We start from the raw sequence: 11,726 nt of genomic DNA on the forward strand, positions 1-11,726 counted from the left end.
TTAAGCACCCTATAGGTACAGTCACCTTTGAATAAAAATGCGCGCGTCAGCGGCATGAAACTCCTGTGTGGAAACTTCCGTCTCTGTTTTGGATGGAGGTAGAACAGTTTGCGGGTTTTGAACCTGTTCTCCAGGTGAGTCTAAGGAAAATTGTACGTTCTTCTGTGCATTGTGAAAACCGCTAGGTGGTAAAGTGTCTTTTGGAAGAGCTACACATTCGATCGTCAAGGACCCCCCCCCCCCCCCCAAATCAGAAAGGCGTGCTACAACGCTTGGGGGGTAATTAGGACTCATTTTTGCAGGAAGAGTGAGTGTCTTAACTTAGAAAATTACTTATAACTCCTCCAAGTGTTCAAACAGATATTGCATGGTCGTTCTTGAGCGTTTGTGTCATGTAATTCTGTTGTGTTATGGACCGAGTTCCGTTTTTTTAAATGCGAGATAATTCCTTTCTTTGCAGATGAAGCCATCGTCAGTCTTGGCTTATAGCCAAAAGTTGAAGTAACGGACAATGGTGAATGGAGGGAGACAGAAAGTAGACGAATAAACATTCAGAGAGACACTGTGGCTATACAAAAGGGACAAATTAGTAAGTGGGTAGTCGACGAGCAGAATGACAATTTAGCTCAATACTCAACATTACTGATGGTGTCATTTCTAATGCAGGAAAAACTCAAGAAAAGTCCTTGAAAGTGTATTGTGTTTTCATCAAATGAATTCCAGAGTGCAGCCGCCAATTGGATTAAATACCGAGTATGCAGCAACGGTTCATATCACGTTGCATTTTCCGATAAATTCTGTAGTTTGGTCTGGGAGTTGAAGGTACAGGGAACTATACGTAGCATCGCTCCCTGGTTCAACAGTTCCTGACAGGACTCGTGTTACTTTGTGGAAGGAGCGCATCCTCATATCCTATGCTCAGTAAGTTGTCGAGGACATGGCGAGATATGAAAATTTATTCAAAAAGAAAGAAAGTGAAGTAATCTCAATTTCTCTTAGGTCCCAGCTGTTGGCCTCTGGTCTAAATTCTACATTCAGTTCTTATCACGCGAGAGTTTTCTAATGTCTGCTCTTTTACTTGCAGGATTTAGAGCTCATTTTAAAGAGAAGATAACTATACGGTACTGTAGCTTTGGCTCAACGAGAAAACATGGAATACTTAGTAGGTGAGATATTCTTCTGCTGGTGCGTCTGTAGTAACTCAGAAATTATTCTAAGCACGATCCTTAGGGTTTATAGTGCCGTCAGTGCCCATCACACAGTGCACTGTAGGCATTACTGAAGGTTCTTGCAGCGTCCCTTCGTCCCCTAGCTGCAAACCCCTTTCATACCTTTTTACTGTACCTCCGTTCATATTCTCGTTTCTCCCATTCTTGCTATCCACCCTCTCCTAACAGTTGTCTCATAGTGCAACTTTTCAGGTCTTCCTCTGTGACACTTTTCCAATCTTCTTTTTTCAGCGCTGAATGACCTCGTATGTCCCAGCACTTGATCTTTGGCTTGAAGTCGATATTCTATTCTATAACATGAAACGTGACATCACAAACTCAAATAGAAAGTAGTGTTCACGCAAACTGTGTCATTTTTATATCACTAATCCAGGTTCTTTATAGACTGGCCTCCACAAAACACGATTTGAACATTTAGGTTTATTGTTCTTGGAAAAACATTGAAAACTATTATGGCAACTTATTTCAAGTGTTCTTCGTTCCAGTTTTAGGTGGTTACATCTAGACCAAGCAGTAATATATGGACAGCTGTTGTTTCCGTCATCACAGTGTTGGGTCTAGCAATTCTGTAAGTAAAAACGTTACAAAGCGTTCTTCGCTAGTTAGACAAATATCCTAATTATGACAAATGTGAATATTGGAATTCTACTCAAAAACGAATCAGTGGAAGAATTGAAAAGACCCTTTATAAGATGAATCCGTTAAAAACTATTCTTAACAAGCCAATAATAATATTAATAACTTCTCTTGTACTTCCAGTTACTTCTTTCAAATGAACCCCTCAATATTCTTTGGAAGTTTCTTTAATTTCAATCAATTCCCCCTGTGGTGGGCTTGATCCAGAATAGGGTACATCTTCCGAATAGGACAGAGGGTAATGATGCTCTTTTTAGAATCTCTCATTGATCGACAGACAGCGTTGGTGGCACATGGGGAAACTTGCACGCCTGGGGTACACGGGTCCTCCCAGAAATTTGTTATTTGGCAACCTGAAGGGACTTGGTGAGGTAAGTCTGTGTCCCAACTTTGTTTTATCTATTTTCGTATCTCCTTAGTGCCATTAGGATAGCCATGTTATTACCCTGTGTTATAAAGGTGATCGTTTGAATCGAGAAATAAGGAGTCGGTGTTGTAAGTTGTGATTTTATGGAGCTGTGACTCGAGAATCTGTCTTCTCTTTCAGCTGAATGGAGATCACAAGAACGCCTGGCGGAAGCTTATTCACACATACGGCAGCCAAGTGGGCAATCTCGAAGGCAAATCGCTCGCGTAAGTTAAACTTTGATAGCGAATTTTGTATTGACCTCTGCAATCTACTTACCAAACATTTCCTTGCGCATTTGACGCTTTCATCAGAGTTATTTGGATCAATTCTCTTTCCATTCTTGTCATAGAAACACTCGCCCTGACGCTTTTGTTGTTCTGTGCGATTGTAAGTCGACCGGCTGCGCAGTCTAGTTGAAGCAGTTGTTCCCAGCGTTCGGAAGATGTCGTCATTTTAAAAACTCAAAAGTTATCATGTCACAGGATATATTGTCCCTCACTATTCCCAGGTTATATTGTGGCGGGATCCCCGTGGTTGTAGTTACAAACCCCGAAGTCATCAAGTACGTTGGAATCAAGAACTTCGACAACTTCACGAACAGATTAGTAAGTGGCGCTGCCTTGGCTCCACACTCTTCACCAGCATTAGGAGACGGTGCTTCCTCCAACTTCCTCAAACACTATTGTAGATTTGTGATAAACGAGACGAAATGATGAGTATCGTGATTTGTAACTTCTCAAGTTTTTTTTTTTTTTTTGGTGTCAGATTTTTTTTTTCTTGCCATTTTCTGTTGTAATGTTTATAACCAAAATCACTCAAGTTGTTCTGTGTGAAATCATTGTTTTGGAATATACAGATAGCACCCTAGTACGTTCTGATTTGTAAGTTGGTTACTGTAGGCTACAGTATCATATCAAATTAATAGAGTACTGTACGTTTTCCGTTATAAAACACAATACACTGTACTACATACAGTGTTGTATGTACGGAACGGGCGCACCAAACATTATTTGGCAAAGGGAAGCTCTCTGAACGCAATTTTAACGTCTGTTCCCATTTGTTTGTATCTATGCATGTTCTTAAGTTTAAAGTTCGTAAGTAGGGTTGTGTCTGTATACACAAAACTATTTTAAATTGTTGTGCCAGGGTCATGTATACCATAAATGAATCAAGTTTTTTTTTTTTTTCCCTCGCTCTCTCTCTCTCTCCTATCAAGTTTTCACGATTGGACAGAGACAAGAGTTTATTTTCGATCCGAGACGACAGATGGCGTTTCGTCAGAAACACCCTCACCCCCGCATTCTCCCAAGCCAAGATGAAACTGGTAAGAAATGGAAGCATGCTTGGGCATCTGCTAACCCAAATCAAAGTGTATCTTATCCTATCTGTTGGCAAAATTCGAAGATGTAAGTATTAATAGTGGTTAAATTTGATCAAGTTACTTTTCCTAGTACTAAGGTTTTGGGGCCCGAACTGTACTGTAGTTCTGGGCTTGATTTTTCGCCGAAATCTTAAGAGACTGAACACTTATAAGGGTAAGGACAAAATGGCTCAACTTCTTGGTACTTATAACTCATAGCCTTTCACCTTGATATCACCTTTCATTCTTTTTGCTGTACCTCCTTTCATACTCTCTTTCTCCCGTCTGACTTTCCTTAACCCTCTCCTAACAATTGTTTCATAGTGCAACTGCTTTGAGGTTCTCCTCCGCTTACACCTTCCAGACTTTTCTGCTCTCTGTTTCTGTTCCAGCACCGAATGACCTCAAAGGTCCCAACACGTTTGGCCTTTGAACCTAAATTCTGTATTCGTTTCTATTCCTTTCAGTTGTCGGAAACCATTAATGGAATCATTTCCGTCACGATGGATATCATAGACGACCACATCAAAGAGAAGAAGAACCTTGATATTTACAGGTAAGATGTGGTCTCTTGTTTGCGTTCAAATTTTGTTTTATGTACCTGTTCTGTACATATATATAGCAGGGTTGGTGATATTTTTTTTATAAAAAAAAAATTATAAAATCAGTGATTTGTTTGAATTTTAATTTCTATTATTTATTAGATTTTTTTTTATTTGTTAGATGTTTTTTCAATCCTTTTTTTCCCTCAAAATGTATTTTATGACAGAATAACTATTGATTTATCTTTTAGGTTTCCAGTTCTGGCCTAAAGTATGTAGTACTTGCATTTTTTTTTATATAAAAATAAATCGATGCAGCACAGTTATGCTTAAGTTTTTAGTAACCTCCAACCAATATTTTTCAATTTATTTGCTTTCAAATTAAAAAAAAATGAAATAAAAAAGATCATGAAATAATCAATGATTTAATCACTTGATTAAATCAGTTTGATTTAATCATTGCCAACACTGATATAGTGTAAATAAAGTGGTGTCTGTACATACATTAAGAATGTCATATAAACATCATTGTATGTTTAGTATTTTGATTTAATTTCTCAGGTTATTTCATGGTCTTACGCTTGAAGTGATTGGTAAGTGTGCTTTGGCCATCAGCATCGATCCACAGAGGAATCCTGACCATCCTCTCCTTGCCGACTGCAGAGAGGTCTTCTCTAACTTCAATTCTAACTCTCTTGGAAGGTCGTTTGCAAGTAAGTGATGGAGCGCTTTCTTCTGTCAAAGTTAATGCTTAAGCTAAATATACAGAGTTGTTAGCCATACTCTCTTGCTATCATTTATTATTACTAAAATAAACCCTCTTTTAGTTATTGTGGAAATATTTACCTATACTCTGACGCGCGGCTTCATTTTGGCGAGTGGTCACTCCTTAATACACTGTACGAGTTGTCTCAACAGTACTCTTCTTATCTGAGTCCATGAGAAGGAGGGAAAGAATCACTTCAGTGTTAGATGTCGTCCCTGTTATTGATTTTAATATTAATAATAATGATAGAGCTGTCATACATCCATTAAAGTGGTCTGCATCAGTACCCACACACGCGCACACAACATGCTCTCCTGTGGTTGTCACTAGTGCTGTGAATCCCTAACGTTGAAGTGTTACGTGACAAGCATCTCGGGAAGGTAACAAGTCAATCTAAAATGAATCGTCTGCCATAAACTCAACGAGCATTCTTCATTATATGTGATGACTTTTCAGACACTTGGTGCTTCATTCGTCATTCCAGTTAGTTTTAATGCAGTAATTCCTTGTCCCCACAGCAATGTTCCCTAGTTTAGCCATCTATGTCAGGAGAATTCTGGGAATCAGGCTTACCAGCATTGTACCAGAAGACGACACAATGCTCATTTAATACGTCAGGAAAGTCATTAAGTATCGCAAATAAAATAAGGTTAGTGTCTTTATCTTACTTGCTTCGGCTTTATTGCCTCATTGTTAAGCCTTACCAGAGGACTGATAGATACTGGTATGTGGTCCTAAATATATACTTATATACAGTGGGCCTTGCCTATTCACGGTTACGGATTCGCGGCCTCACCTATTCACGGTTACAGATTCGCGACCTCACCAATGCACAGTTACAGATTCGCGGCCTCACCTATTCACGGTTACGGAATTGCGGCCTCACCTATTCACGGTTACGGATTTGCGGCCCTCACCTATTCACAGTTACGGATTCGGGGCTTCACCTATTCACTGTTACGAATTCGTGGCCTTACCTATTCAAGGATTTTTCTGTGGAATGTATATACTCCACGCCACTTTTATCCTGCTGTCAACTTCAGCCTCCCGTCCTCCCTCTTGGCTGAAAGTAGATCTTAAGGATTTTTCACAGAAAATTCTATTTGCTGTATTTTTCATGGAGAAATATTCACTAACTACTTCGTTTTTATTTTCATATAATTTTCGTGACTAGTAAATATATTTTTGTGATAAAGCTGTTATAAAACTTGGGTAAAAGCGTTATGAGAGGGGTGTCTAGTACTCATGGATTGTGGCTATTCATGGGGGATTGTGGTACGCATCCCCCGCGAATATTGGGGGTTAACTGTATGAATAGTATATATATATATATATACGTATATATATATATATATACTATTATATATAGTATATATATATATATATATATATATATATATATATATATATATATAGATAGATAGATAGATAGATAGATAGATAGATAGATAGATAGATAGATATATACTAGATATAAATATATATATAATATATATGTGTGTGTGTGTGTACAATTATGGAATGTGGTTTTCTCTGGCTAAGTTGACCTCTATTTGAAGGGATCAAAAACTGTCGATGCACTGTAGTTGATGTTGGAAGCAGCAAAGATCATCGCTTCAGAAGAAACAAAAAACGGTCCTACAACTGATTTGAACTCTAACGTCCAGAAGGGAAAGCTCAAAGAAGGAAAGGTACTTCAGAATGGCTCCGTGTCAGCTGCGAAGGAAGATAAAATGACCGAAGATGACTTGGTGCAAAATGCTACCCTGTTTTTGTTAGCTGGGTATGAAACAACGTCAGTAATGCTCTCCTTCACTTGTTATTTGCTTGCAAAGAACCAGGATGTTCAGCAGCGTTTATACAAGGAGATCCAACAACGTCTTCAGAGTGAGGTAAAATAAGAGCTAAGGAAAACATGCATTCCTTAAGTTTCTACTTTGTGTCTACTTTGTGTATCACTTGCAAACATCATTCAGCGTCTTCCACAACATTTCATGTACAGTACTCTCCCGACTTTTGTCATCACTTCATACACAGACAAAAATCCTTTGCCTGAGACTTAATTTTGACCCAGTTATTTTTCCCTTTATACAGAACTTCCAGAAACGGCCAACCTTCCTCTACAAATGACTATAACTAAAATCGAATCAGTAGTTACAATGCAGCTCTATCAGTTCTTCACTTAGCTTCCTCTGGGTCTAGTTATTTCAGTAGGAGCTTGATCTATGCATTTGGTAACTTCCAACACGTGTTACATAGCAAGTACTTGATCTTTACGCTCTTATCCTTATTATTTTGCTTTCTTAATGACAACGGTTTGCTTATCCAGACATTTCATACACACTATAAGAAAGTCTATGACATTTTTAACATAATTATCACCTTACTTGTCACAACATTCTAGGTTGACTTTCTACTTCCTTGCTTTTCAGTTTTTCACTCTACATCCTTTTCTAATTCCTTGCTTTTCAATTTCCACTCTACATCCTTTTCAACTTCCTTGCTATTTTAATTTTGCACTCTACATCCTTCTCTACTTCCTTGCTCTTCAATTTTGCACTCTACATCCTTCTCTACTTCCTTGCTCTTCAATTTTGCACTCTACATCCTTCTCTACTTCCTTGCTTTTCAATTTCCACTCTACATCCTTTTCTACTTCCTTACTTTTCAGTCATGTTCGTTAGTGGAACTGGCCAGTGGCTTTACACTTGGTGAGATCAAAATGACAAATCAGTGAAAGAAACAACATTTATTTGCATAACTGAATATGTCGTGTTTCCTTCAGGTTCATTGTAGTGTACTGACAATCTTCGCTCTTTCAGGTTGACACGTCCTACGAAAGTGTCATGCAAATGGAGTACTTGGATATGGTAGTCAATGAATCACTACGTTTCTATCCACCATTTGCTGAGTAAGTTTTGGACTTGAAAGTACTTGTGCTACTTGAAAATTTCTCTGCAATTTCTTTCAAAATATTGTCCAGGGTTAAAGTAACCATTCATATTTATGTTGACTTCCCTTCGGGGGTTAGTGTTACCGGGGCATCTCATGTGGTACATTAGGCATTACTTAGGGTTGTTTGCAATGTCCCAAACTTCACCCACTTTTTAATCTTTGACTTTATCTCCATTCCTGGTTCCTTTCTTCATTTTGACCGTCTCACTCTTTTACAGTGACTTCTTAATGCAATTGTGGGATGGATTTTCTCAGTTTAATCTTCGTTTCCTTTGTTTATTTTTATCTTTTATCTTGTTGTCCAGCCTCTCCAACTCCCTCTTTGTTCTGTCTTAGGTGTTGAAAGGCAAAATGTGCCCCAGTGCTTAGTTGAATAGCCCAAATTTCATAAATCAATCAATCATTGCTAAATTTAGAATCCAGGAAATAGACTACGGAAATTTTTCCAGGAGGGAGATGGCCCTGTCACGCGGTGCACTGTAAGTGTTACTTAGGTTCTTTGCAGCCTCCCTTTGGTCCCAGGCTGCAACTCCTTTTCTTTTCTGTTACTGTACCTCGATTCATATTCTCTTTCTTCCATCTCACTTTCCCCCTCTTCTAATAATTGCTTCATAGTGCAAGTGCTTTGAGGTTTTCATGCTGTTACACCTTTCAAACCTCTTACTGTCAATTTCCGTTTCAGAGCTGAATGACCTCATAGGTCTCGTCGCTTGACATTTGGTCTAAATTATACTTGATATCCATTCTCCGAAAATTCTCATTGTTTGTCGTTCTCTCTTCCAGCTCCATCATACGTGAAGTGAAAGAGGGCTGCGAGTTTGAAGGAATGAAGTTCCCGGCAGATTCTTTGGTCATATTCCCAGTCAGTTATATGCACTTCGACGAGACACTGTGGCCTGATCCCCAGACCTTTGATCCAGAGAGATTCCATCCCGACAGGAAGAAGAACATCCACGTCTCCTCCTTCTTGCCCTTTGGCAGTAAGTGTACATCTGCAGGATCTCTTTCTCCCTGCCCTTTGGCAGTAAGTGTAGCTACATCTGCAGGATCTTTCTGTAACACCAACTTGTACTGATTTATTCAAGCAAAGTTGCAATGCAATTACTAGCCTAAATAGTTATTCATGTGCTTTTCCTAAATGTTTATTAATATATTTATGAATTTGTTAATTTATATCTTATTAATAAGTGATCTCTTTCTATGTTTCACATTACCTTCTGTTACTTCTCTCAAATGAACACTATATTCTTTGGGGGCTTGAATTTTAATTCAGTGGCCCCTGTGGTTCCTTAAAGTAGAATTCGTGTTCTGAACAAACATTATGCAAATTGATTTTGTCTTTTATTTTTCAGTTGGTCCTCGTAAGTGCATTGGAACGAGGTTCGCCCTGATGGAAGCAAAGATGGCCATAGTTCGCCTCCTTCTGTGATACAAGTTGAGGACGTGTAGCCTGACAGAGGAAGATATTAAAACAATGCCGGGGAAAATCACCCTGACTCCTCAAAAACTAAGCATTTATCTTGAATGCGTGCACCGCTAATTCTGAGACACACTTTTATTGTTACCGCAGCGTTTGACATTGATCCGGGACGAGGCACCGTTAAGAAATGCATGGTGAATACTAAAAGGAAAAAACAAAGATGAAGTAATTAGATTAAAAGTTTTAGTATATTTATATTATATATAATATATATATATAAATATATATATATATATATATTTATATATATATATATATAACATACAGGCAGTCCCCGGGTTACGACGGGGGTTCCGTTCTTGAGACGCGTCATAAGCCAAAAATCGTCGTAAGCCGGAACGACGCTTGGAAATATGTCTTAAACTAATAAAAAGTTATAAAAACCTTACTTGTAATCCTTTGGTTACACTACATGTTGTTTCCTGTAGTTTTATGTACAACCTGGAGTTATTTTCATAAAAGAATGCTGGTTCTTGAAGGTAAAAACTATTGTAATCCTCTGGTGACACTACATTCTTGAAGTTTTATGTACAACCTGGAGTGATTTTGCAAAATCTTGAGGGCTACAAGAACAGCTGATTACTATTTACGTATCATATAGACTAATTAAAGTAAATGTATCTTTAAATAGGCTTATATATTAGTATCAACAAAACATTTCCTGCCATGAGTCAGAGGCCGTTTAATGAAACGAACACTTCTCTGTCCTATCTGTTCAGAAAATAAACGTTACGTCAATCCCCGAGACCATTGTTGCCAAAGCTCTCTCTCTCTCTCTCTCTCTCTCTCTCTCTCTCTCTCTCTCTCTCTCTCTGATCAAATTACATTGGAAACTTGACATACGATTGCCCTAATATACGAATGTTTTGAGATACAAACAGAAAATTTGCGAAAATACAAGCTTTGATATACAACGAAATATTTGAGATACGATTTTGCGATGAGTGTTAGTTGTATAGGCGACCGATAAATGGCGTTCAGTCTGTTTGTTTGTTGGTGCTGCATGTTAACACGTCGTTGTTTAGTTCGTTGTATTTGCGCCTATTTTTCGTGTTATTTTGTCTATTTTATTATTAACCATGGGTCTCAAAGCTAAAGACAAAGCAGGTGATAAGAAAAAAACCCAAGAAAATGATTTCGATGGAAGCAAAACATGAAATTATAGCAAAGCATGAACGTGGCGTTCGTATCGTCGATTTGGCAAACGAGTATGGTCGAAATCCTTCTACAATATCCACGATCATCAAGCAGAAGGAAGCTATAAAAACCCCCGAGACCATTGTTGCCAAAGCGTCTCTCTCTCTCTCTCTCTCTCTCTCTCTCTCTCTCTCTCTCTCTCTCTCTCTCTCTCTCTCTCTCTCTCTCTCTCTCTCTCTCTCTCTCTCTCTCTCTCTCTGATCAAATTACGTACTGGATAATGTCTCTCTTTGGATACTTCGATTTTGCCAAATATTGAGGGCTACAAGAACAGTTGATTACTATTTACGTATCATATAGACTAATTAAAGTAAACGTATCTTTAAATAGGCTTATATTATTAGTTATAACAAAACATTTACTGGCATGAGTCAGAGGCCGTTTAACGAAACGAACACTTCTCTGTCCTTAACTCGGAGCGTCGGAAGACGCCTATCTCTCTCTCTCTCTCTCTCTCTCTCTCTCTCTCTCTCTACTCTCTCTCTCTCTCTCTCTGATCAAATTACTGGATAATGTCTCTCTTTGGATACTTGGAATTTGCGTTGTAATCTAACCAGAAACTTCGTTTTGTTATTATTACTGGAAACAAGCAATGATTTTTTCATTATTTGCGCTTTTGGACTGTTATATGTAAACTAGTATGTATTCATTCGCTCGGAAACTAGTTCCGCATATGAGGCGTCACTAAAAAACATAGAAAAATACAACATAAAAAGTGTCGAAAATCATCATAATCTCAAAATTTTTGTTGTAATCTAACCAGAAACTTATTTTTATTAATATACTGTGCTAAACTATAAAGGATTTTTATCATAGTATGCATTTTTTAAAAGCGTCGTTAACTCGGAGCGTCGGAAGCGTCAGTGTCGTAACCTCGGAACAAGCGTCGTAACCCCAGGACGGATTTTCCATTGAATATTAAGAAAAAGCGTCGTAACCTCGGAACGTCGTAAGCCGGAACCGTCGTAACCCGGGGACCGCCTGTATATATATTCAACTTCCATTTTTCCTTATTGTTTTCACATCTTTGGCCATCATAGCAACAACATGTCTGTTCTCTCTCCCTGTGTTTTTAACGCCCCAATTCCTAAAGGGTCCCCAATAGATGGGAGATTATTGACCGCCGATAAACACCACCACCCCCTTCATCAG

The 11,726-nt window shown here is 38.4% G+C and overlaps 1 protein-coding gene across 5 annotated transcripts; it reads left to right on the forward strand.

Moving 5' to 3' along the window:
- The first annotated feature begins 2,123 nt into the window (after nt 1-2,123).
- LOC135223263 (cytochrome P450 3A19-like) lies at nt 2,124-9,537 on the forward strand. 5 transcript variants are annotated; one of them, XR_010316445.1, is made up of 11 exons: nt 2,124-2,236; nt 2,413-2,498; nt 2,783-2,879; nt 3,491-3,598; nt 4,102-4,190; nt 4,738-4,889; nt 5,461-5,591; nt 6,502-6,834; nt 7,765-7,853; nt 8,681-8,877; nt 9,250-9,537. XR_010316445.1 is itself a non-coding variant. In XM_064261745.1 (11 exons), the coding sequence occupies exons 8-11, from the start codon at nt 6,532-6,534 to the stop codon at nt 9,324-9,326; spliced, it is 666 nt and encodes a 221-aa protein (XP_064117815.1). In that variant the 5' UTR covers nt 2,125-2,236; nt 2,413-2,498; nt 2,783-2,879; nt 3,491-3,598; nt 4,102-4,190; nt 4,738-4,889; nt 5,461-5,591; nt 6,502-6,531; the 3' UTR covers nt 9,327-9,537. The 5 variants fall into 5 exon arrangements, 3 of the variants coding, with proteins under 3 accessions (XP_064117814.1, XP_064117815.1, XP_064117816.1); XM_064261745.1 differs by having other exon boundaries at nt 2,125-2,236; XR_010316446.1 differs by lacking the exon at nt 7,765-7,853.
- The last annotated feature ends 2,189 nt before the right edge of the window (nt 9,538-11,726 follow it).

Source organism: Macrobrachium nipponense, chromosome 8 (genome assembly GCF_015104395.2).
Source record: "Macrobrachium nipponense isolate FS-2020 chromosome 8, ASM1510439v2, whole genome shotgun sequence".
Lineage (NCBI taxonomy): Eukaryota > Metazoa > Arthropoda > Malacostraca > Decapoda > Palaemonidae > Macrobrachium > Macrobrachium nipponense.

What these genes read in the sequence shown, in the direction of transcription:
- LOC135223263 (XM_064261744.1), top strand. Translation starts at nt 2,159, where the DNA reads ATGGGGAAACTTGCACGCCTGGGGTACACGGGTCCTCCCAGAAATTTG. An exon ending in CTCGAAGGCAAATCGCTCGC is followed by an intron (nt 2,499 to 2,782) that starts GTAAGTTAAACT and finishes CACTATTCCCAG; the next exon opens with GTTATATTGTGGCGGGATCC. An exon ending in TCTTGGAAGGTCGTTTGCAA is followed by an intron (nt 4,890 to 5,460) that starts GTAAGTGATGGA and finishes TTGTCCCCACAG; the next exon opens with CAATGTTCCCTAGTTTAGCC.